This window comes from Oryza sativa, chromosome 6, assembly GCF_034140825.1.
Source record: "Oryza sativa Japonica Group chromosome 6, ASM3414082v1".
Lineage (NCBI taxonomy): Eukaryota > Viridiplantae > Streptophyta > Magnoliopsida > Poales > Poaceae > Oryza > Oryza sativa.
In genome coordinates, this window is record NC_089040.1 from 11,370,424 (window position 1) to 11,395,580 (window position 25,157).

Consider the following 25,157-nt stretch of genomic DNA (forward strand, 5'->3'; position numbering starts at 1 on the left):
CTAAAAATAAACCCAATGTGTCATTAATAAAAAAAAGTTCATCTCTACTTCATACCATGTCTCACATGTATCCAAATCTATATATAAATATTTAAAAATACTGCTTCTACCAATTAATAAGAAAAAAATCATATATGAATACCCCTCTAAAAGCTGGGTGAAGCCGATTGTAGCCGCTAAGGCTTTTTCCTTCGATGCCTTGACTCATGGTCCCGCATTGATATAGTCGTGCTCCTCAAGAAAAGTGTGGAGTATAATTTTGTAAAGGATTGTATTCGTAAATAGGTCAGTTGAGCTCTATTGTCAACAATAACCTTTTACTCGGACCACCTCAACTCAACAATGCGTACTCCTGCCATAGTTATTTCAACATAGCCGGTTGAGATCCACGCTTGTTGCCCTTTTGGGTATGAGTGAAAGAAAATGGAGGTGATGAAAATAGTTTTTCTAATATCTTGAGTCGATTTATTGTATAGAGTAGATATAATATAATTTGTTTATGGTGTTAATTGATAGTACAAATATAATTTTCTCTTTAAAAGTTAGCAGAGTTGATAATTCGATTCTACTTCAAAAAAAAACTAATAGATTCTGTGGTGAGGACCACGTAAAAAATATTAACATAATTGTGATCCTTTGCTAACATACGAGTTAATTTGGGTTTAGATTTTTTTTTCTTGTTTATACATTTATTCACCTATGCTTTGTTCACGGTGATTAATATTTGATGGAATTTATCAAAACTATTTGTGCTAATTGTTAACACAATTTGGATGAGAACGACGTTGAGAAAGGGGATATAATGTAGTTAAGTGTATGTTTTTTTTCGAATAGTAGTCTCTCGTATAGATTTTGTTTTTTCTTTTTCTTTTAATGAATATTTGTCTATCATAGGGATAGGGTGTACATATGTGTACTCATGCATTTATATGAGCTTATGAAATTGCCTTTTACATCGGTCAGCAACGGGTTGCGTGAGGCGGTGCCATGGCGTGGCTTCTTTTACTTCCTCGCTAGGAGTGGTTGCTACGTATATGCTCAATTTGGGAAAAACCTTATAGCAAGAAAAAGAAAAGTACCAAATGGGACAGATCATATACACACTCTGTTTTTTTCTTTTTATATACGCTGCATACGTATGTACATAGGAGTTGTGTATGTATGTATGGACGGATTAGACGGCCTTTAGGATAGAGGAACTACTGTCATATATCTAATTTAATGGTTGAAAATAATGGATCGCCAATTTTGAGTGCAAATCGATTTATAGATGTTTTGCTTTTTATATTTTTTTCTTAGATTCTCGCTAATTAGAGGGTCGCGTGACATCTTATAAGCATTTATAGGAGTGTAGTGATATCTTATAAGTGTTTATATAGGAGTGTAGGAATGCTATTACTCATAGCCGCAATCTACTTGTAGTCAACTATTGTTTGCGGTGGATTGGTTGCATACTCTACTTAACTATCATTTGTTGACCGTTATGCACTTAGTATTGCGCTTTATCTTTGTGCTTGATGACACACGTGCTCATTAGACGGATTCCTCATAACTAATATGAAATATGACTTGGCAATTAGTGGATAGTGGCTTGTATATAAAACTTACAAACATGGGATCAGGGAGGACATACAATTGATATTTTAGGCTATTATTGACCAATTATATTGTAAACTACATAATATGTGTTTTATTACTTAAGTAATAAATTTAAGAGTGTGTTCTAAAGTGTTTATAGGATTAGATACTCCCTAACTTGTAGCGAACACATTTCTCGAACGGCTAAATGGTGCATTGCATGGTGCATGTTATTCAAATACTTTCTATATATAAGTTTCTTTTAAAAAAATTTCATTTTTTTAATATTTAATACTCAATTAATCTTGTGGTAATAATCTATATCATTTCGTGTGCATGGATAAGCTCACTTAATGAGCTAGATCGAACGAAGCCTAAGTAGGACATTAAAAACATGGACATGATATCAAAATAATATAGTTGACCTTTAATTTCTAATAATATATAAATAAATAAAACTTATACTATATGAAAATACGTTCATGATAAATTTTGTAATATTATTTTGATGTAACATTATTTTTTTTATAGTAGGGAGTGAGTAATTTTAGGAATTAATGTTACTCACAACTGGAGTTTTTTTTTTTGAAAATACAAATCTAATTCAACAAAACATGTTATTAAGTGATATACAATTATATAACTATATAATGTATATTATTCATTTATTTAGATTATGGATATTTCGATGACATGAGTATAGTACAATACAACTGAAAAAAACTTATATTTGTACAACTATAAGCTGGAACTATTAATTGGTTTTTATCTCATGTGAGTGAAAAAAGGAAAAAAGAGGATGGACGTGGGGCACTTTGTGAGAAGTACATACTCCTATGCACTCCTAAGAACTATATGGGCTGGAAATTATGTATTTTGTTTTTTATGTTAATTAGTGAGAAAGAAAAAAAAAGAAAATGAGGGGCATGGGGCCCACGTACAAAATATGTACGTGCATGCACGTACGCGTATCGATGTACGGGAGCTGCTATGGCTTTTTGAAGATATATATAGTTGGTTTCTTCAGCTACATCTAACGGTTAAAAATAATGGATCCACCAGATTAAATGAAAATCAATGGTTGGATGTTTTGTCTTTTTTTTCTTATAATTTCTCTAAATTTCTCTAATTTATAAGAGCGACACATGGCGGTGTAGGAGTGTTTGTAGGGTGCCACATGGCGGTTTGGGAGCGTTTATAGGAAGTTTAATTTACTTTTAGTAGTATATAATAGATAGATAGATGTGTTGTGGGGTTAATATTTGGTCTTGCTAGTGTAGATAACATCTTTATCAAAATCAAGATAGGAAGGTATATCTAATTAAAAATCTCATTAATGAAAAAGGACAGCTCATATTTGTATCTTATTTTTTTAAGGACAAAGCTTTAACCTGGTATGACCTAAGAAGAAAATGGGATGCCATCCATGTCGTAATGGTCATCCATGCATCTTTTCCCCTGACTCTAATTCTAAGTTATACCCATAGATATTATTATATATCGGATGTTTTTTATCTAGGGATATTACTATATGCCCGACATCCGACTAAAACGTATAGATGGTTAAAATATTTCAATAAAAAGCTTGATGCAATATTTGATAAAGAGAGGTGAAATTGTTCATGGAATGGTATAATAGTGGCATATTTCATATGATGTTCGATACAATATTTACAACCAACGTGTGAAACACTACTTTAAACAATGTGTAGCATTTGATTTAAAGTTGTACAAGAAATCAGTGGAACGTCTTTCAAATAACTGATCCAACATCACAGAAGAAAGTGAAAATTTTATAAAATAGTACATGCATTATCTAGATAAAAAGGAATGAAACATTCTAATGCAACAAAAGTAAAACCATCAAAATATGCAACAATCATGCACCTACGAGTCTAAATCATATTCTTCCTCTCATCCAATCTCAAGATCAAGGTTCTCTTTATGTCCTTGGCACCATGTAGCCGAACAAAAAATAGACTGTGAGTACGAGTAGTTAGAATGAGTAGTGAGAAATGGAACAATAGTGTAGTCGTGAAGTGTATGTAATAAGGAGCAGTGAAAGGCTAGGAAGATGCATCTTAATTATAGCTTCGATGGTGCATGTGGTACAGAGCAAAAGAGGGTAATGTATAAGCCGACTGAAGATTCTTCACGCATTAGCACCCTTATGTCCTTGCCCAATAGCACGAGCACTAGCCCTATAATAGTAGTAGTAGTCGTTGTCATCAATGGTACTGTAGCAAAAAAATCTTTATCTTGCATGGAAACTGAAGAGTGATCAGGAGGAGGGGCAGGTTGTACTTTATCCTCAAAGCCTTTTTGCACGGCTAAAGTAAAGTGGATGGATAAGGTATGTGGAGTGTAGTGTGCTTGAGCACAAAACTATAGTGAAATGTCCGAACAACCTACGTCGGATGCCGAACAAGAAGCATTGCTGACAAACCATAGTGCTATTCACCATTTTTCCTAGCTATATGATTATCACAGTGCTATTTGTCATTTTGTTCTAGTTATTTTCTCCTTCGTTGCTTCACTCTCTCCTTAAAGCTCTAATCTTTGATGCGAATCTTTTTTTCTCAAGGGCCATAGGTAGTTTCGTTGTTTGTGTCCTCCCATGTTCTACTTAACCACTCGCTACTACCTACCACTTCATCCTCTGCTTCAATGACTACGATTAGGATACATGGAAGCTAAGGAAAGAAAGAGAGGTTGCTAATCTTGGATCAGACGACACACGCCCTTACTAGCTAGTGATGAGTTTCACACACTCTAAGCCTGGACCGCATAAAAAGAAAATAACTAAATACATAGGATTGAGACTTTTCAAAAAAATCAAACAATGTTCGAGCCGCCTGTCATAGAGAAAAAGCATGTTAAGCATGTAAGACGTGATAATCGCATTTCCAGTTGAGCTTCGAAAAAAGAACAAGTAAAATTGAGTGACAAATAAGAGAACCTTTTGAATATGTAGAAAGCTCTATGTCGTTATTCGGTTGTTTCGACCGTTACCTGGTAGAGAGAAGCCCTGGTTCCAATACACTAGGCATGGTACTTGTAAGTTCAAGTGCCTTAATTTGGTTTTGGTGATTAATGACAAATCTAATTATATGAGACTAACATTTTTATGAGCTTTTCTTTGACTAGTCTCATTTGAATATGAAAGTAAAAATGACGAGAGGTATGTGTTAAACTTCATATATTCTAACTTGGTCTCTCTTGTGGATCCAAAATATAGTGTGAGCTCCCTCATTGATCTTGATTGATTATGTGCATATGTGTTCCTTTATATCCATATGTATGCACATCTTGAGGGGGAGGTTATTCTATATTTTGTTTATTATAAGATTTCTATCTTGATTTGAAATCATCTTTCATCTCATCTCTCTATATTGTTTATATCGGATTATTATCTATCACAAAAGAGAGAAAATATTGAAAAATCTGGATTAAACAATTTGTGTAATTGTTGCTTTGGTGATAGATGATAAACCGATGTTTATGGGATTAACCTCTCTTTTACATAAGTTTTCAACAAGGTTATTTCCCGATAATGAGATGTGATAGATATGCATTCTTTGGTGATGGACCTTAATCATGACAAGGATGAAATTCATGGAGATAAAGCGATATTCTCCTTTACATTGAGAACATGGAGATCATGAAGGTATGTGTTTTTGTTTATCTTTATCATTGCTACATGCCTTCTCCATGTGTATAGGATAAACCCCATTGATTCTTCATAACTTATGCATACACTTGCCTCTTTTGTATATTTATTTGTATACATATATTTAGGGGGAGCAAATCCTATACATTTGTTGTGCATGTTTTAGATCCATGTTGTTCACCTATTATTTATATTGGATCTTTGCATTTGAGCTTGCATACGAGTATACGACACTTGTGATGTTAATGAATTCTCAACAAACATATCCCTATCTTTCATATGCAACCGGTTGGTCACCAAGTGGAGGATGACAACCGATTTGTTGGGACTAATGTTTTCCTTTGAGCCGTGCAAAGGAATATGTCTAATTGTGATGAGGCTAATGGATGACACCATGGGTTGATGGTCACCAAGCCAAGGACATCGCCATGTCGACAAGAATGAAGTCAAGATTGTGATGAAAAGAAAGTCTTAACAAAGGATAGTCAAGACCTCGGCATAAACATGGTTCAAGCGAATGGTCACGAGTGTTGATCTTGACTCAAGCATTAACCCCAAGTTTGATGGCGCAAGGCAAAGGTATAATTGAACTAATAATGTTTTCGTAGTCTTTCCCCGGTCTTGGTGTTTGGTGTAGACCGGATTTTCTAGATAGGCGCCGTACTATCAAGAGGGGTCTATGAAGCGAGCATGTGGATGATCTTGTGCCATATTAGTTCATATGCATATAGGTGCATTTGTTGGGCTTGTCTAGACAAGTTTCGCGAGTTTTCTCAAGTCCCAAAAAAAAAGAGAGAAGTGGGCACATCCTATAGGTTTGGGTAGCCTCATGTGGTTTTGTCCGGTGGAGTATCCTTTGGAGTGTGAGCCCTTTCTCGCTGATAAAAGTTGTGTTTCTTGGATAAATTGTTCATGGGTTGGATAGCTCTTTGAATAAGCTTTCCATAGAGTCCAAGAATGTCAAATTCCGAGACCCAAGTCAAGAGATATCGCCGTTTTACTAACGGTCGGTTGAGCTGAAAAGTGACATGCGGTCTAACCGCCAACATTATGGTGGTCTGACCGAAGTATGTTGTCTGGTCTGACCGCCGATCCCATGGCGGTCTGACCGCTCATCCTGATTTTGAAGGAGGTCTCGTCTTAGCGATCCAGAGCCGCCAGAGCCGCAGTCGGTCAAACCGAGCCCCTGGCGGTCTGACCGAGCTGTGGACGGTCTGACCGGCCTCTACACTGCGGTCAAACCGGCCAGGTTGAGAGGGCTCAATGATTGCCCTGTAATGGCTAGTTTTCTAGCCGTTACAAAGTAGTCCGGTCTGACCGGCCACACTATGGCGGTCTGACCGGCAGAGCACAGAGTTGGGGATTTCGACCCCAACGGCTAGTTTTGGTGGTTGGGGGTATATATACCCACTCCCCAGCAACAAGGGTAAGGTTTTGGCACTCCATTGCATTATCTTGAACCCTTGTAAGAGCTCTCACACCCTTGTGCACTTAGTTTATCTAGTGAGGTGTTGGAGAGTGAGTTAAGCCAATCCAAGTGCATTGCTTCATTGTTAGAGCTAGTGTGGCACTTGATCATCCTCGGCAAGCATCCTAGGCTTATTACTCTTGGAGGTTGCCGCCTCCTAGACGGCTTGTGGAGGTGTTGCCCGGTGACCTCTCCGAGGAGATTGTGGAGGAGGCCCGGCGCCGGTTGTGAGTGGTTTGGAGTTCACCACCTTCGGAGTGAAGGAAGAACTACCCTTGTGATCGAGGCTTGGGTAGTCCTCTCCATGGGCCGGCTCCCACCTTACCCACCCCTTGATGAAGGGGGCGTGCGGTGGCTTCGTGGTTGAGCGGTGGAGTTGGGCTCGCCTCAACGGGGATTAGGAAACCGGCGAGTTTCCGAACCTCAGTGAAAAATCTCTTGTCTCTTGTCCTATTTATTTATTGCATTTACATTTGAGCAAGTTTACATACTAGAGCTTATTTGTGCTATTATCACCTAGGCTTGCAAACCTTAACATAGGCTAGCTTATTTGTGCACTTACTTGAGACTAGTTGATTTAGGTTTTGAATTGTGCAAAACCGTTTTGATTTACACTTCCGCATACAAAACTCGGTTTTAGCCAAAAGTTTTAAAACCGCCTATTCACCCCCCCCCCCAGTTAGCCTCCTTGATCCTACAGTACTCTACATGAATTGGTTATGACTACGATAGGGAAATGCCATCACTGGTAGGATGTGCTAAATACGCTAAGGAACTTCGGTCTTTAGCATCTTATTGTCAACAGCTTAATGGAAAATAACATAAGGGTATTGAAGAACCCCTTACCCAAAGGAGAACCCCTCAATGATTGCCTCTACGAGATATATGACAAAAGGTGGCTGAGAAAAGGAGGGTACGAGTGCCAATGGCAGCTAGAGAGGGGCATCGATGTGGAAAGACACAAATCACCACCACCAACTCACTATAGCAGGTGCATAACTCCACCCACATAGGTTCAAATCCCAGTGTCTATGAATATTACTCATACACATGTTCGCTTTCAATAGGAGGCTTGGGATGACGCTGGTCTCCGTCTCTTTAAGTATATACAGGACGTACTCACATATGCGTGGGTGTGTAATTCGTGTGTGGTGGTGTGTATGCATGCATGTTTGTTGGTATTTGATATGATCACAGAAAAATCCGCAAGCATACAGATACCGAAGTAGCACTTCACCTTAGAGTATTCCAAGGGTATCGAATTACAGGAAATGTATAATATAAGAAACATAATTTATCCAAGGACAACAACTAATGCTAGAGAGGATTGGTTAACTATCTTAATTTTAAGTTAAAGTAAAATTATATCAATTGTTGTGGGCACAAGCCCCCCCCTGTTCTGCCAAGAGAGTCTGACCTCCAACTCTATGATGTACCCGAACGTGAAGGATTAAGGACGAACAGGGCTGTCACTACCTACCGCTTACCTATACAACCTATTGAGCATACAACAAACGCAACTAACATCTAACCTAGACACCATGTATATGTTATTGATTATCATGTCGTGTACTCGCATATGATTGACTGGAGGTACATTTCATCGCATGTCAGGTGCATTTTCATCCAAAAACTCATGCATACAAACAATTCACCATACTCATGGAAATGGTTAGTAATAAACCCTACCAATATATTTGGTGTTTCATTTTGTTTAGTTTTATGCAAGAGTTAATGGTTAAATTTGGCATTTAAAGACCATCAACAATACCCCCCACACTTAGCCTTTACTCGCACCTAAGTGGTCATGGATTACAACAGATATAACTCCTCTTGAAGTGATACCAACATACAAGTTATTTCAAGTCATGCCTCCAAGAAGGATATGTCGATAAAACAGTGACAACATCTGATTCAAACAAATGAAAGGTTTTCACCCCGAAGAAATTCCTTGAGACGACAAAGAAACAAAGGCTCCATAGCAATGCCTTCAAGAAGGTGAACAGCGCTCGAGGGTGTCACCGTTGCTAGTGCCGGCAAGCCACACAAGGCTTTCGCCTTTAGAGTACCATCCAACCACCGCGTGCACGAGGAAAACCACCCAATGTACCTGCACACCCAAAGCCACCACCTGTCCAACACAGCCACCGACACCGGTGTTGGGTTTTCTTAGCCACCGGGCACCAAACTGTCAGAGGCGTCCGTCCGTCGCCCTGGTCAACTTCCATCACTGCACCACACCATGGAACTCCACGTGGAGAGGAGGGGAGGAGTTCCACAGAAAGAAGTGGGTCGAACGAAGAGCAGCCAAAGCTCCGGGACCGCTTGCCAAGATGACATGCGATGCCGCCGCCTGTCTTACACGAGTCTCCATGCTAAGCGACATAGCAAGCCCGTCAGAACTGCCGAACAACCACCAATTGGTAATCTAACCCGCTGGAAACCCAAGGCCTGGATTTGGAGAAGCCGATGGTGTCGACGGACGACCACGCAGGCCACCCAAACACCGCCAAGAAACCCCATTGTCGCTGCTGCCACCGAGGAGCCAGTCTCGCCAGATCTCCTCTGGGATGTGCCGGATCTAAACCTTGTGGGGCTAGATTCGGTCGTCCCCCTCGCCACCTTCACCACTACTGCCAGCCGCCGCCACAATAGGGGATCCAGCCTCTCGCGCCGGAGATACACTCGAATCCCACCGGAGACGCACCGGATCTGGACCTTAGTTGGCTAGGTCCAATCGTCCCCCTCGACGCCTTCGCTGCCGTCGCCGCCGCCTGCTCAAGAAAGGATGGAGGTGGCCGCCGGCGCCAGACGTGAGGAGAGCCAAGCTCGAGCCTTCTTGGTCGCCTCAAATCTGGAGAAAAGGGGAAGGAAGAAGAGGAAAGCAAGAGGGAGGGAGGGAGGCGCCGCCAGCAGCGGTGAGGCAGGCAAGATACGCTGTGGATGCTAGGGCGTCGGCCTTCGCCTCCCAGGTCGCCCAGAGAGGCGACACGGGAGTCAGTCACCTAGCTAGAATATTAGCCGCTGGTCTAGAGGTGTCATCGTTGCTTCCAGTCTAAACATCATTGGACCCGAACCAGCACAAAACTCCAAAATATGAACATTAGTTGATTTAAAATAAATTAAAGTGAATTAATAATCTAATCTTAATACAAAGTATGAACAGAAAGTCTCACATTAGCACCTAACCTAATCCCAGATCCAACTCCAAAATGTTTTGAAGTTAGATTTGAAGTTGGAGACTTGGAGGTGCCATACAGCCAAATAGGACCCTTTTCTGCCATCTCTTACAGAGTTACAGGATGTCTCCAGTACATTAACATGCATAGGCAGTTACCAGAAAAAAAAAAGGCCCAGCAGAATGCATGATGGAAGCCAGGTAAATTTCGTGTACACAAACAGTAGATATCACACTGCATCAATGCCCACTGCTGCTGCGCCCTTTGATGAGCCCTCCCCATCTTTGTCATCAAACTTGCTTCCAGGAGCAGAAGCAGCATCAGCCTCGATTTTGCGCTTCACGCTCCTTGAGCCGTCGATCGCGCCTGCCTCGACCGCCTCGAGATACAATGCCTTAACCAGATCGATGAATCGTCTCCTGAAGCTCGGTACCCACGACAAATTGACAACAATGCCTTGCAACCTGTTGATGATGAGTTTCTCTTGTATGTTCCAAGTAATTTGGTTCAATTTTACTAGCTACCAAAAGCTAACCTATAGAAAGAATTGATGCATAGTAACATTCTTTTTCAAATACTAGTGAATCAAGAGCATTGCGTACCTTCTGATTATCGCTTGCAGCCGAGCTCTCCTTATATTATCGCTTGACGGGAAACCACAATCGTCCCAGTCAGATGGTTTATCATTGTTATTTGTCATGATGAGCCTCCTTAAGCATAGTTCCTCATCTTCAGTTAGCTCTAATTGCTTCATTTGCTCCTTAATAACAAGAAGTGGTCCAAGCATCCAGTCAAACACTTTGTCTTTAGGCCAGTTGAAGTTTGTCACTTCAACATCGTCAGCTACAACGACAGAAGAATAAAAGAGAGATGGTGAATCATTAAGATCAGATTACTTAGGAATAAAACGCATTGAACCATGAATTTGAAAATACTATGGGTTGAATGCAGTCATACATATGAGCAAACCATGCGAATCATGTTTTGCAGATCGTATCAGGCATTGAAGGATGCACCAGGCAGGCAACTTTATGCTTAATTTCTTGCATTTTCCTTTGATGATACATTCTTCCATGTCCTCAGCACTAATCAATCCCTCACCCAGTAATATCCTTCCATTCAGCTCACAAGATCGGAAGAGCCAATCCCATATCTGAGGAAGTAAATAAAAGGGAAACAGATAAATTTAGAATTTTCAGCTGCGCCCTTAGTCCCTAGATTGTAGTTTTAGAACAGGGACTTAGATCATGCAGGAGGAAGAGAGATTCAAATACTTGAATTGGTCTAAGCCGCTGGATAGCTTCCATAAATGTCTTTGATCGCTGCAAAGCCTTCATGGTTTTATGGTGGTGTTTCTTTTCTCCCAATGGAGATGTAGCATTGCGCACTTCATTGTTCTGACCAGTCTCGTTATTCATCCTATCGGTTTTTCGGTACTTGGGCCTGTCTGTCAAAAGTAGTTTACTGGCAGCTAGAGTACATATCTATGCATGGACACAAATAAGTAAAGAGAGTTCACATATGAATGGTGTGTTGCAGTGGGAATATTTGTCAAAAAAAAGACGCACCTTGGAAAACATGAGCCTTCTCTTAAGTAAAGCATATCATTTGTGTATTCGTCGAACAATGCTACTGCTGAAACCATATATGCTAGTCCCATTTGGAGAGAAGCCTCCTGTGTGGATTCACAGAAGGTCACAACGATGCAAGTAAGTTTCATGTCACAGACCGAACATGTCACGTGCTAGGATTATTTGGGACAAAAAGGGGTGAAGCTGTGAAGGGAAACAGATTGGATTATAATAGACGAAGTAGCAGGGAATGGCCCTGAACCTATACGACATGACGCTCTCCGTCGTGTCGAGAAGGCAGGGCTGATGGAAACTAAGACAAATCTTGATCTAATGCCTAACTGACCTGGGATAGGATCCCTCCATATATAGATGGAAGACTCCTTAACCTAATCCTAACATACCCTGACTCTATCCAACTGAGCTACGTACTTATCGTGAGCGGTGGGGATATCGTTCCCATTGGGCCTAGGACTCCCAGACCCAAGCCCATGATATATATTTCCCTTCACCCCTTTTCATCCCAAATAATCCTAGCACGTGACAGAACATAAGAGTGCTTCGCAAAACGAAACGCTACTACTTTCATCGGAGAAAATGCTAACCATACCTGATAAGCAATTAATCCAGCACGCATACCAAAAAAGAAGCTGCTAAGAAATGAAGCAACTACTGCCCCAATTACAGCAAGTGGCCATAATATGATAGACAAACCAGCGAAAGGAACACAGACTGTTTCTAGAAACGGTCCTTCCCTTCCAACCAAGTCCTCGCACAGCCTTTGCCATCCTTTCAACAACATGCAGGGGCTTTTCCACAATGCCACTCCACTTATCATGAATACGTCGAAAGGAACAGCAATAAGAACAGCAAGCATGCTGTGTGGTAGATAAGACAGTCTTCACCAACAAAACAAATTGTATTAGTAAAAGAAGTGCTCAAGCCATTTGATACATGATGCAGGTTTGGCAGAATCAAGTCCAAAAGGATCTATGGGTACATGGTTAGCACTATATTCTTCTTCCGAAAACAACTGTGCATTCTGAATAAGATGAAAGTATGTCTGAATGGTCGTTTTAACTTATATAACAGATTATGAGTGAGTTGCTGTAAGACAGCATGATACGTTCATGTTTGCCTTAGTTTTTTATTTTCTTTTCTAGACTGTGCGTGTCCCTGGTTGACACTGAGGCCAGGTGTGATTTCATTTCTAATGAAATTCTTCCCATTATCTAAAAATATGACAGATAATGAGAACATACTTGATGTCAAGAGGAGTTTCATTATCTCCCAATTTTCTTATGAGCTCATCCATAAGAGAGAAGTATGAGTGGAAGCAGAAATCGGTAGCATCACGCACCACCGTGCAAGCTCCGGCTGTTGTACTGACCGTGCCATCCTAACATTATGCATCAATGTTAAACCACTACAAGATCTTCAGTTGTACATCTGAAAACTAATACATGTATCAGAACTTCAACGACGCCTACTTACCAAAAAACAATGGGTGAGCTTGTCCGCGACACCCTCACCCACAGCCTCGAAAGTTGCCATTAGTGGAATGAAAACTCCATATCCTATACCACCCAGAAGGCTCCCAGAAATAGCAAGTACTGGCAACAGGAGCAAAGGCAATGGCAGCAGTATCGCAGCAAGGATCTTCAAAACTAGTCCAATACGCTCCGCTCTGAAATCTCATAAGAATTTTTTGTAAAGACTAAAGCTCATAAGAATGACCCCATGATGCACACTAGGAATTAAACATTTGCTACAGTTTTACCACAATTCAAGACTATTGGCCACTACTTGACATTTCATATACTGAAACTAACTAACGAAGGATCAGCCGCAAGTATTGGTGCCAATGCAGAGGAAGTTACCATACTTCAGAACACAGTAGTATGTCCATATGAAATGAGCAGGCCACAGGCCGATAATAACAGCAGAATTCCCCAAAAAGATGATGGCGGCAGCAATTGGACCAATTAGCACAGCTGCACAAAAAAAAATTAAAAAACAATCAGAAGATCATTTCAGATTCCATCCATTCCACACCATCTGAGGGCTGAACAACTCCTGCTTGCTACAAAACAATAGCCACCGAGCAAAATACTACTACAACAAAAATAACCAGCAGCAAAATTGTCGATGTGAGTGTGTTTTTTTTTTTTTACCTGAAACCTACCTTTGATGGAACCAAGGAGGAGGAGCAAGAGGAAGAATGGCAGGAAGGAAACAAAGCTCCAGAGCTTGGAGAGAAAACCCACAGGAACCTGCATCCTGGAGAGGCAGGGACCGGTCCAAAACTCCCTTGCAGTTCAGGCTGCAGGGCAAGAGCTAGAAGCACACAGCCCTAGCTGGCTCGTTTCTAGAAGTTCCTAGAACCTTGTCTAGTTGTCTTCCTCCTCTTCTTTCTTTTGCCCTGGGAGAACAGCCAAGCATTGAAAGAAGCTGGAAGGAACAGCTGAAGTAAGGAGAAGAAAAAAATAGAGGGAAAGAAAAAATAGTGAACTTGCCTTGCCTTGGAGTTTGGTTGTACTGGTCGGCGAGAGGGGATGAGGAGGTGGCGTGTTCTGTAGCTGCTGGGAGTTGACACGTGTCGTCTTGCATGGTCCAGGTCCACATCCGCTGCTGGGACTCGGGCTTTCTATTCTTGGACGGCGTGGGGCCCACTGCAAACGGAAACAAAAAGAAAAGGCGGCCGCGTGGTTACCAAATTTGCCACAGTAGGTGCTCACAGATTTTTGGAATTCTAGAACAGCAGAATATTGAGCACTCATTCCATGATTCCATTGTTCAAGGGTGCCATCGTTTGGCATAACGGTGGAATAAGCCAAACGGCATATTTGTAAACGAAAAGTAATTTGTGAATAAAACTTTTATATATGTGTTCTTAGCGATCTACAAGCAAAGGCTGAAAAATAAACTTCGATGAAAAAACCTCAAAATCAGCTTCCAATTTAATGTTGAAAATTTAAATTTTGGCTGATAAGCATATGAATATGCCAAACGATGGGGAAGAATCTCAGAATTAAAACTAGAAACCCCAACAAAGGAAGGAGGGGCCAAAATGCCATGTTAATTATTTCACCAAGAATAATAGAACGGTAGTACATCATGTTAAAAATACAGCAGCTGGGAAAAAAGCCTACAAGGCTACAGGATTGCCATATGATTGACAAAAATGGGCAATACATCTATGTGGGTGTCTTTGGAGGAACACTTGATGAGTAATTTTCCTTGCCAATTGTGTTCAGGATGATAAGTGGTGGCAGGAAACTTGTACACAGGTCAAGCAACACAATGCTCATTGTTCAAACTTCAGAGTGTCCCAGCTTGCCCCAATCAGATAAAAGGGCTATCTTATGTGAATGATCATCTTGTTGAAGAAAGCCTTGTGCTCCGGAAAATACTCCAGTAACTCATCTTTGGTCACCCACACGTGGTCCTGGCATTTTCCGATATCATATTTCGTGGCACCGACCACTTGTGACTTAAAGAAGAATCGCTGCAAGAAGTATACTTGGATTATGGAACTATTACATATGACAACACATCCAACCAACGGTTGTATTCAAGCAGAGAAGTATAAACGGAATGCTAAAGCTGATGATGAAAAATTGGTAGGCAAACTAAGGTTAGAGTTCAAGATGGTGGCATGTGGATAGAATAGTCACTTTCAAGTATGCAAATAATTAAAACATCTGAACTCTTATGCTTTCAAGTAAAAGTTGTGCAAAGCCTATTCTCTTAAAAAAAACATAGTGCACAATGCATTTTTTCCCAAATGATGAAAAACAAGAAATAAGCACCTTGAATGATGAAATGCTTGAATCTTCCTTCTGGTCAACTACCATATGAGCCATTGGCGCGTTGCCAACAAAATACGTATTGTTGAGTCCACCAAGAACAGATTTTAATGCTGATTCAGCACACTGAAATAAAAAAAACATTATGTATAAGAAAATAATATGTGGAATTGGTTAGTGTGAGACAAAAATTCAAAATTTGATGTTCAACAGAATGAAAGATGATAACACAAAGAAATCAGAACCAGACTACAGCATAGATCAGATAATGGAAATTTTAGATGTGCATACCAATCGCAAAGTGTCTTCATTGTCATAAACTTTTTCTGGAAAATGCCAAACAGGCTTGTCATCAGGAGCCCCATAAGCCTTGCCATACAGAAGGAGATAGAGTCTATTATCAAGAGCTCGTTGTAGTGACCTACAGAAAACAATTGTTTAGTGCAAGCTAAGTGCTAGGCTGCCAAGACAATAAAATGAGCAACTCAGCAATCCCATGAGAGTATATTCATTAAACACATAAAGTTTTAAGTTTCAACACAATTTCATAATGCTGTGCTTATATGGAGAAGAAAAAAATAACCCGCACAAGAAGAGGATAGGATTTAGGTCATTTTGTATCCGTCAATATGGAACTTAGGTCATTTTGTATACTTTAAAACAGCTAAACAGATAACATAAGTTTCTGTAATATCCATTAAATTGCAGAACAAGACAAATACAGAACATACATGACACATAACTGTTTCAACAAAACTTAGCACATGCTTGCACAACAAGAGGGTGACACATATTATCAGTGTTAACAACAGCAAGGCATGACTTCATCAAGCTGGAACTGCCCAACAAGATAGAGAAACAGAGTATAGAACTACAGGAATGGGAGTTCAAGACTTACTTCCTGTCGTTTGTTTTGTCAGCGTCTGTGATTCTTGGAGCAGGCACATAATCTATCTGATAATCTCCCTTGCCCCTAAATGCAAAAACCATTTAGTTATCATGTTTCCACATATAACGTACAAAATATAGGGTTAGAAGTCTAGAACTGAATAAGGTCTATACACAAAGTATTCATGTATCAGATTAAATTTTTTGTATATTCCCAAATGCTAAAGAAAAGTATACAATCTATTTTTGAAGCAGATAGCTCTAATTGAAGATATCAATTTCTGTTTCTGCTAAGCTAATGCTTAATTCACATGAAATGGAATGTGCATCCTTTGCGGTTGGTCTCCTGAGCTCCGTTCCAGATTGTGAGATTGAAACAACAATATTTGAAACAACAATATTTTTCAAGAACAAGGTTTCTATTCAACATCAGTTGGTTGGCTCACTCAACCTCTCAAACCAGGACAAACTTGGTGATCACTTGACAGTTAACATTTATCCATTGGATCTTATTATCTACAGGTTGCAATAAGATATTAAGATGCAACTACTAAATAAAACAGTGTCTATTCGTTTATCAATTTTAATGCTCCATGTATGATGTCCATAGATCAGAATAAACTGTAAATTCCAAGAAACCCATATCATCATACTCACAAGGCACAACCAATCTAATTTGTTCACCGGTTTACAGACGCTAGTTGACAATGCTTACTCATAATTGTTTCCCATGCTTATTCATAAAGATGCTTAGCATATCATGTCAGTTTTTTGGTTTTCTCCACAGTTCCTGGGAGGTACAGTAAGGTATATGCACCTCATAGTGTTGGAGGTATATACATCTTAGTGGTAGTGTTATACAGTAACTTTTGTTACCAGGAATGTTGTACCTCACAATCAGCACCCAAAACCTACCCCCTAAGGACAGTAGAAACACTCTGATGGTGTTCCTTCTGCACATTCTACCTTCTCTATTTCCAAATCTTACACCAATTTAAACTTAAATTTGCTACTATCCGCAGCTACAAAGAAACAAAATACACAGCGCATTTACTTTACTGCATTATACACATGCACTTGTTGTCTATCCTAAATCAAATTCGATGTAACCAGAAATGGCAGTCATGCGAATTAGTTAAAAAAAACATATGATTGGAACAAGCGAGGGAGAAAAAATCACCTCGCGTCGGCCTTTCCCAGCACGTCGTCGGGGTACTTCCGTCTGTACTGCTGCCTCCACCGAAACCTAGCAGCAAAAATATATATATATATATATCCGAAGAGTCAGACTAACGGAAGCCATTCGACGCGGAGAACCGAGAGAGGGCACGGGTAGATCTGGGAGTACGAGAATTCTTGGAAGGCGTAGACGACGGGGTGGATCTTGGGGATGACGACGGGGAGGCGCTCGAACAGCACGGACGCCACGATCTTCCCGTCGTCCCCTTCCGCCGCGGTGGCGGCCGAGGGCGAGGCGGAGGAGATGAAGCCTCGCGCCCGCAGGAGCGAGCGGAGGTGGGGGCTCGACCTCGCCGGCGATCGCAGCAGCATGGTGCCGGAGTGAGAGGGGGAGGGGAGGGGAGGCGCCGCCGCAAGGGGGGGTGGTGCGTGTGTCAGTGTGGGGGAAGGAGGAAAGAGGAGAACCCCTGCTTAAACCCGGCCGGGCCGTCTGGGCCTTCTTCACGGGCCGAATGGGTCCTTCTTTTTTTCCTGTGTTTTCTGTATTTCTTTTTTCAGGCATCGTCTACAGGGATGCAGATCAGCAAGAACAATACTAGTAAACACACGTGGAGAACGTAAGAGAGAAGAGAGAAAAAGAGTGGACTACAGATTTATAGCCACTTGCATTACGGATTAGATGACGTTATACGTATATGAGATGTGGATCAGAGATATTAATGATGTAGTATATATTTATAAATAACTATTATATGAATAGGTTACTAAATTAGCTATAAATGATTTGGAGCTATTACTTGGCTATACTATTAAACTTGCTCTCATTAGTAGTCATGGCAAATATGTGGGTATAGGCCCAAGCGTCAGTGTATGATACTATACCAGTAATACTGCAGACAATTCCCACTGCATCGGAGACACCCAAAAATCTATCCCTGAAATTTTATTTTCAAGAATCCTAAACAGAATTTGGTGCATAAAAAAATTCTCCTTTTGAATATATATGGCCTAAAACCGAGAAATGAGTCCTAATAAACAATCCTACGAGCTCCCCTTAGATTCACGAATTAGGAACAGGGACTCTTGAGTTGTGGAGAGTGAGATATGTGAAGGTGGGGTTTTCAAATTTTGAGCACCTCTATAGGAAAACTATAGAGGTATGTGGATAGCGAGATATGCTGAGGTAGCCAGGTAGGGTTTTCAATTTTTGGGCATCCTTTTTCAAAAGAAATCCAAAAATCTATGAGTGGAAGTAGTATAGGATAGTTCATAGATGCACTGAAATTTTTTTAAAAATTTCTCATAAAAAACTTATAGATTCATAAAAAACTCATAAAAACATGTGCGATATTTTTCTTTCATTTTTTATAAGTTTTTTATGAGAAATTTTTAAAATATAAATGCACTGAAATTTTCATAATAAAATACCTCCGCTGACAGCTGAGAAAGATCGGGAGGAGATGACGGGTGGTCCCATGATTTTTCTATTTGTTTTTCTAACTAACTACACATCTACCATGTGATGCATTGTAGACAAATACCAGTTCAAATAGTCAACGTGTAGGTTAAAATCATTTTTATTTGGAAAAGAGGTGAATTATATAGTTTTAAAAGTTGTGTATGTTGGATATTCAGTTTTAAAGCTAAGGATGTAGTTTAATCAAAAGGATTGTATCATAGAGCTTCAAACATTAGTATGTTTTTTAATGTACCTTAGCTTGCTCTATTTTACTTTATTTTTAACAGTTTTATTGTGTTTTAGGTCCATCAAAGATGGACCAAGGTAGCCAAACAAACCCAAACATAAATGCTTGGGCCTATTCCAAAACAAAAGATTGCATATAACAAAATTCATGAGGAAATCTACTCAGACATTACACCTTACACCGTGACTTACAACGGTTTAAACTATGTTTATACTTGACTTTTGTTAGCACGTTTTTAAAACTGCTATACAATATATTTCGTACGAGAATTTCTTTCATAAAAAGTGTTTTCAAAGATAAAATAAATCCGTTTTAAAAATTTTAATTTTAATTATTAATACTCCATTAGCATTTAGTTATACTTCGTACTTACTCCGTATCACGTTTATTGTTTTGCGTGCGCCAAATAATCCCGTTCCAGAACGGCTCTTGGAAGGGAACAATCGAGCAAGTTCTTCACCCAAAAGGCCAGAACGCCCCCAAAACCAAAACCATTCCCCTTCCTACACCTCGCCACCTCCCGCACACCTCGTCGCCCTCCTCCTCCGCCGGCGCCGCCGCCGGCGACAAGGCTGCAGGTGAGCGCACTCCTCCGCTGCACCACCACGGACAGCCACTGTCCACCGCAGCAACCCCCGCCGTAACCCTAAATCTCGGGCACCTTGCGCCAGCGCCCTATCTGCTCTTCCCGCTTCTACGAACCCTAGCCGCAACCACCCCCCGGCCCGTGCGGTGCGGCGTCCTACTCCTGCGTGCTTGGTTCTGGCTAATAATTGCTCCCATCCTTGCAGTTACTCGAAGGGCTGGCAATGGAGGGTGCGGCGGTGGAGGACTCGGCGGCGGCGGCGCCCGTTGTGGCGCCGGAGTCCGCTGCCGAGGGAGACCAGCGTGTCGAGGGCGCGGCTGGGGAGGATTCGGTGGGGCCCGCTGTGGCGCCCGAAGCATCCGTCGATTCGGATCAGCATATCGAGGATGCAGCCACGGAGGACGGGAAGCATGGGTGAGTGATGCAAAATTACGCTGTTGTTGATTGGATCTGTAGAACTAGCTTTCAATGAGTGTTAGCTAGCGACTAGATGCGTATTTAGTTGGGCATTATAAGGATATCCATGTGGTGTGTGCGTAATGATTGAGTGCCAGCTGCTACTAATGGATTTGCGCGACGCTGTTTCTTTACATCGTGAAGTTAAACTGGCTAGATAGATGCATATCAGCAACCATGAATAGCGAATGCAAGAAAAGCGAGGAGTGACTGTAGGAAATCATGCAAGGTCATTTCATCATCAGCATGAGATGATTCTACCCATTGCATAGGCAAATAATGCACATATTTTCAGTACCCGATGGGTCTTTGTCGCATCCTTATTTTGTCTCCTCGCTTACAACATGGGTTGCAAATGAAGTGTACATCCAACACCTTTTCCAGTGGAGCTTCTTGTCTACTTTAATAGATTTATCAAACTGCGCCATCTATGCGCCACACATTCCTTTTGCATACCGAACCAAGATGAAATAGATGACGTTGTGTTTTTTTTTAAAATTTGCTTCCACTGTTGGCTTGTAGCTTTGTTCAGTATGCCTGAATGGGACTAATTTTCTACTTTCTAGGTTCCTCGCATCCAAAATGAGCTTGTATCTTATAGTAATTTCTATATATTTTTAACATATTCCCTACCGTTTAGGCTTTTAATTTGAATGAAGGATTATTTAAAATAGCATATGGCTTTATATCAAACTAAACACCTTTAGAGCATATTTACTCCATTTTATAATATGGGCACACAGTTTCTATGCAACTACTGAAAGCAGAAGAATCAGGAGTCTCCTCCTTTTCTTCATCAATTGTATTTGGTTAAATTTACTGAAATATGTAATGATTAGTGTACATTCCCAACTCACTATAAGCTGAACATTTTTTTCTTGTGTCACATCCAATAGATAATATGTCCAGTTAAATAGGGTGCTTCTTTCATAGTCTAGAAACTTCAACTTTGGCCACTGGTTTGCAATGACTTTCAGAATAGCAGTTTGATGCTGTTTTAGGATATGTTAATATCATTTTTCATATATTCAATGATATGTTGTAGGTTAAAATTCGAATACTTTGACTACATGCTTTCCACAGTGATACCTTTTTGTTGGAGGGGACACTTGCAATGTTTTCACGTTGTTGAATAATGTTGAAATTTCATAAATTCGAGATAAATCCATCTGGGCTACGGTGCTTGTTTGACTTCATATGAAATTGCATTGCTTGAAAACATATTCTTATACTAAATGCCTGTGCTTTGCTATGGATAAATTAAAGGTAAAATATCATAAAATTTCCTAAAATAAGCAATAACATTTTTTACATGAAATATATGTGTTACCCACTTTTTTTGCTATAGGGAGTACTCACCTTAATTTTATTTTATATGTGTCTATCGACTTAGTTTTAGTTTTTATATAATATTAAGAAGTCCAAGGGGTAATATGTAAAAACTACAATAGGAGTAGGTGGGGTGGCAGATTCACTGCCACCACCATTGGAGTCTTTTTAAGGAGTATAGAATTTCCTTATTAATATGGCAGCATAACTACTGTATTGGCGTTTCAATTTTGTTGATTCTTGGAAGTAAAGTAGATAATTTATTAACCTTACAGGTTTTGAAAAGCAAAAAAAAAAAAAATTCCACGTATTGGTTTACAATTAATTGTATCCAGCTCCTTCTTTTGGCTTTGTTTCTGAAAATTAGCAGAATGTATTTTGTTGCAGATCTACAGAGGAAAATTTCGATGTCTCTCCTGAGGAAATGAGATCAGTCATAGAAATTATAGCTGACACGGGAAAGTTCTGGTATTACTTGATCTACTGTCCCTTAGGTTTCATCCCTGGTCAAATTTGGATATCTTAGTCTTATTTAAAGGTCTTTGGATATTGAAAACAATGCATCTGCTAATCTGCCATAAAGATTTCAGTTTTATTCATCATCTTGAACAGATGATTTGTTATAATAGGTTGGTAGCTAGCAGCCTAGCACCTAGCATTTGAAAATCAGTACTAATTTCAGTGCTAGTTCTGCTGATGCTTAGTGAACCAAAAACACATTAAGCTGGTTTAGTTAAGTTTTAATTATCAAGAGATTGATGCTTGTTGATAGCATCAGGGAAAAAACAAGTAGTAGGGTATTTCTTTTCCCTTGAGATTAACTTCTTACTTTTCAGGCATGATTGGAGCTTTCTCAAGAGATTGCTGTCTCTCCAATTGAAGCAGGTATGGGGAGGTATGCCACCAAAAGGAGTTTATGTTGAGGATTATTGTTCTTAGTATGTTTAATCAAAGTACAGTACTTCAACATTCATTGTTCCTGGTATGAAGGTCTTGGCTGAATATTCTGAGGGTCAAGTGGTGAGCCAAGAGGATGGGCAGCTACAGAATTCTTTCTCTGGGGAGACATACTCCGAGCTTGTCATCTGGCTCAATGATGGTACTGTTATGAATCTTTAATCTATACTACTTAAAATATTAGTAGTGGTGGTGTTCATTCCCACATCACCTTTACCACTGACATGTGGGCCCCACAATCTATACTATTACATCACCTTTCAATGAGTTCTCCCTTTTCACTATTAGCTCTCCCCGAATTTCAAAATCACTTACTTTTTCCATAAGGAAAATCATAGTATTACTTGGACTAAATAAGTGCTTATTAATTGATTTAATAAGGTAGAAACTTTCGGTTGCAACGCATGGGCTCTAGGCTAGGCTAGTTTGTTAAATGTTCACATTTCTTCTCTCACTAAATGCAAGTTTAGATTCATCACGGTTTGTAATCTTACATTGATTGTCTTGTAGTTTTTGTGCATTACCGTAGCTTACAGTCATCAATAACTTGAAATACATTTTAACACTGAAGGACCAACGTTTGAAATATTGACTGTCTTGCATAACTTGATGCAAATTATATTTTGTTGTAAATGATTAAATAGCTTTTGTACTGTAATGCAGTGGTATATTGCATTGTTTTGTTCATTTATGTCGAGCATGGTTTAGATGGGAGTAGCATTTGGTGGATTTTGAATCTTTTTTGTTAGTATTCCATAGTGTGTTATACTAGTCCATTGAAAATTGTTCTTTACTGGAGGTCATACAAGACCTTGCACCTTTAGTGTTTTTTCTACAGGCCACCTTTCCATCATTCCTGACCTGCATTTTATCGAGCATACACAAATCACTAATTTCTTTTTAAAAAAAAAATGTTTGCAGCTCTCTTGAGGTTCGAAGAAGGTCCTCCATTTACACTGCAAAGGCTATGTGAGGTTATGAATAATCTATTTAAAAATTCTCTTTAGTGGTTCGATGTTGGTAGTGCAGTTATTTCGAAAGAATGTTCTGTTGTTTCATAATCTGTTTTGGACTTGCATTGCTTTGAATTCACATACTTACATTAGTTTTATATTTGCAGATTTTGTTGGATCCAAAAGGAACATATACTAAACTGCCAAAGCTTGCTTTGGCCTTGGAAAAGGTTTGTTAGCTGAGCTTTCTGTTTTGCAGAATATATCAGATTATGTGGTTCCTTTGTTATGTTGCAGTGCAATGTATGACTTTAATTTGTTGATCTAGAGCCCAATTAGATCTACCTAGTGAACTACACCTTGAAAATAATGTCTAATAGCTTACAACTCACTTCACTCAACTCAAATAGATCTTGTGGAGACAAATTTTTATCATCATGTAAAAGAAATCAATAGACCATCTGTGGGTGCATAAATTATAAATTTTTATGTTGGACCTCAGGTTTTCCTTTAATTGTGCCACTAACTGAGAATCTAATGGCTGCATTCCTCTGCATAACTTGGTTGATTAAAATGTGTGAGGTTATTTTGTATCTCCGCCCATTTAGGTAAATATAGCCTTTTTTATTACTAGAATGCTCAAGTTATATATTTCTGGATAACCTAGCCATTTCGTGTGTATGATAACAATAGATGCAACATAGTGACAATGCTTGCATGTTTTTTGAAAGATTTAACTGATGATCTTGTCAAAAAAAGATTTAACTGATGTTATGATCTTGAAACCAAAGTACAATATTTTCACTCAAGGTAATGTCTTTGTATATTAAGTTTTGTCTAGACAGTATCACATAGGTCACTGAACTTAATCTCAGAATTGAAATCTGTTATAAGAAGGGCAGATCAAATCTGTTTTTGTTTTCCTTCAGTGCACATTATCATGCAAAATATTACTGAGTTTAATCTATCAAGATTTCTTCATTACCAACTGTAAGCTCTCTTATTTGCAGAACCTCCTGGTCACATCTACAATGACCAAGTGCACTGATCCATACCCAGCTGCTCATGTGTCAAATTTAGAAGCTACAGTAATGACAGAGAACACCAGCGCTGTTGAAGTAGAACCTGAAAGGCTGCCGGAACATCCTGCAGCAGTACCGAATGGAAATGTAGGAGGTGATGCTGATGCAGAAATGGCTGATGCGGAGGTTGAGGAGCCATCGAATAGCCACGATGTCGAGATGCAGGAGGACAAGCCTGACCAGATTTCAAATGTTAACCCTGGTGCTACCTCAGATGCTGCAGTTACTGCAGAAACAGTTGATGCTAGTGAAAAATCATCAGATCCGCAGACATGAGCTTACAACAGAGACCAGAAGCCCTAGTGCATGTCTCATTAGTAATCATTGCCACCCTTGATTCAGCAACTTAGCTCGATGCAGATGGCAGATTGTGCTATGTGACGTTAAAGTTTTTGTGGGCCATGATAAACATGGGGTAGGTGAGTATAACGACCATTTTAAATCCTAAAAAAAAAGAAATGTATTTTGAGTAGAAATGGATGTGAAAAATTTTCACTGATTGTCGTTCCGGTTGTCAAAATATGTTGTACCCCAATGTTAGTCAAAGGAGTTGTCGGCTGCCGTTTTGCCCTTGCACTGGTGAAATTATGCATCACAAGAATGTGAGCTTACTATTTTTCGTCTCCGGTTTTGCTGAAGCAACTTTAGCAGTGAACCATCACAGGGCGAACAAAATATGTTGCCCTGTCTGAAATACTTGTTGTCACTGTTGCTCTCTTCTGTGCTCAGCATGATTTTTTTTAAAA

General features: G+C 39.8%; 3 protein-coding genes across 5 annotated transcripts; 1 reads left to right on the top strand and 2 right to left on the bottom strand.

The window, feature by feature from the left end:
* Positions 1–9,800: 9,800 nt before the first annotated feature.
* On the bottom strand, positions 9,801–13,779 carry LOC4340822 (uncharacterized membrane protein At3g27390). Of its 3 annotated transcripts, none has more exons than XM_015786291.3 (10): positions 13,652–13,779; positions 13,352–13,460; positions 12,961–13,153; positions 12,729–12,865; positions 12,077–12,365; positions 11,464–11,570; positions 11,170–11,338; positions 10,853–11,048; positions 10,498–10,738; positions 9,801–10,359 (listed from the first exon to the last, which is right to left on the bottom strand). In XM_015786291.3, the coding sequence occupies exons 1-10, from the start codon at positions 13,743–13,745 to the stop codon at positions 10,125–10,127; spliced, it is 1,770 nt and encodes a 589-aa protein (XP_015641777.1). In that variant the 5' UTR covers positions 13,746–13,779; the 3' UTR covers positions 9,801–10,124. The 3 variants fall into 3 exon arrangements, with proteins under 3 accessions (XP_015641777.1, XP_015641778.1, XP_015641780.1); XM_015786292.3 differs by having other exon boundaries at positions 9,801–10,378; XM_015786294.3 differs by having other exon boundaries at positions 13,641–13,779.
* Positions 13,780–14,504: 725 nt separating this feature from the next.
* On the bottom strand, positions 14,505–17,783 carry LOC4340823 (uncharacterized). Its single transcript, XM_015786059.3, has 6 exons — positions 17,512–17,783; positions 17,344–17,409; positions 16,174–16,248; positions 15,567–15,696; positions 15,279–15,401; positions 14,505–14,974 (listed from the first exon to the last, which is right to left on the bottom strand). Exons 1-6 carry the CDS (start codon positions 17,712–17,714, stop codon positions 14,825–14,827), a joined length of 747 nt encoding a protein of 248 aa, XP_015641545.1. The 5' UTR covers positions 17,715–17,783; the 3' UTR covers positions 14,505–14,824.
* A 1,735-nt stretch (positions 17,784–19,518) lies between these two features.
* Positions 19,519–25,025, top strand: LOC4340824 (uncharacterized). Its single transcript, XM_015785703.2, has 8 exons — positions 19,519–19,626; positions 19,840–20,048; positions 21,807–21,887; positions 22,256–22,304; positions 22,410–22,518; positions 23,298–23,350; positions 23,497–23,559; positions 24,340–25,025. The coding sequence occupies exons 2-8, from the start codon at positions 19,858–19,860 to the stop codon at positions 24,685–24,687; spliced, it is 894 nt and encodes a 297-aa protein (XP_015641189.1). The 5' UTR covers positions 19,519–19,626; positions 19,840–19,857; the 3' UTR covers positions 24,688–25,025.
* Positions 25,026–25,157: the final 132 nt, after the last annotated feature.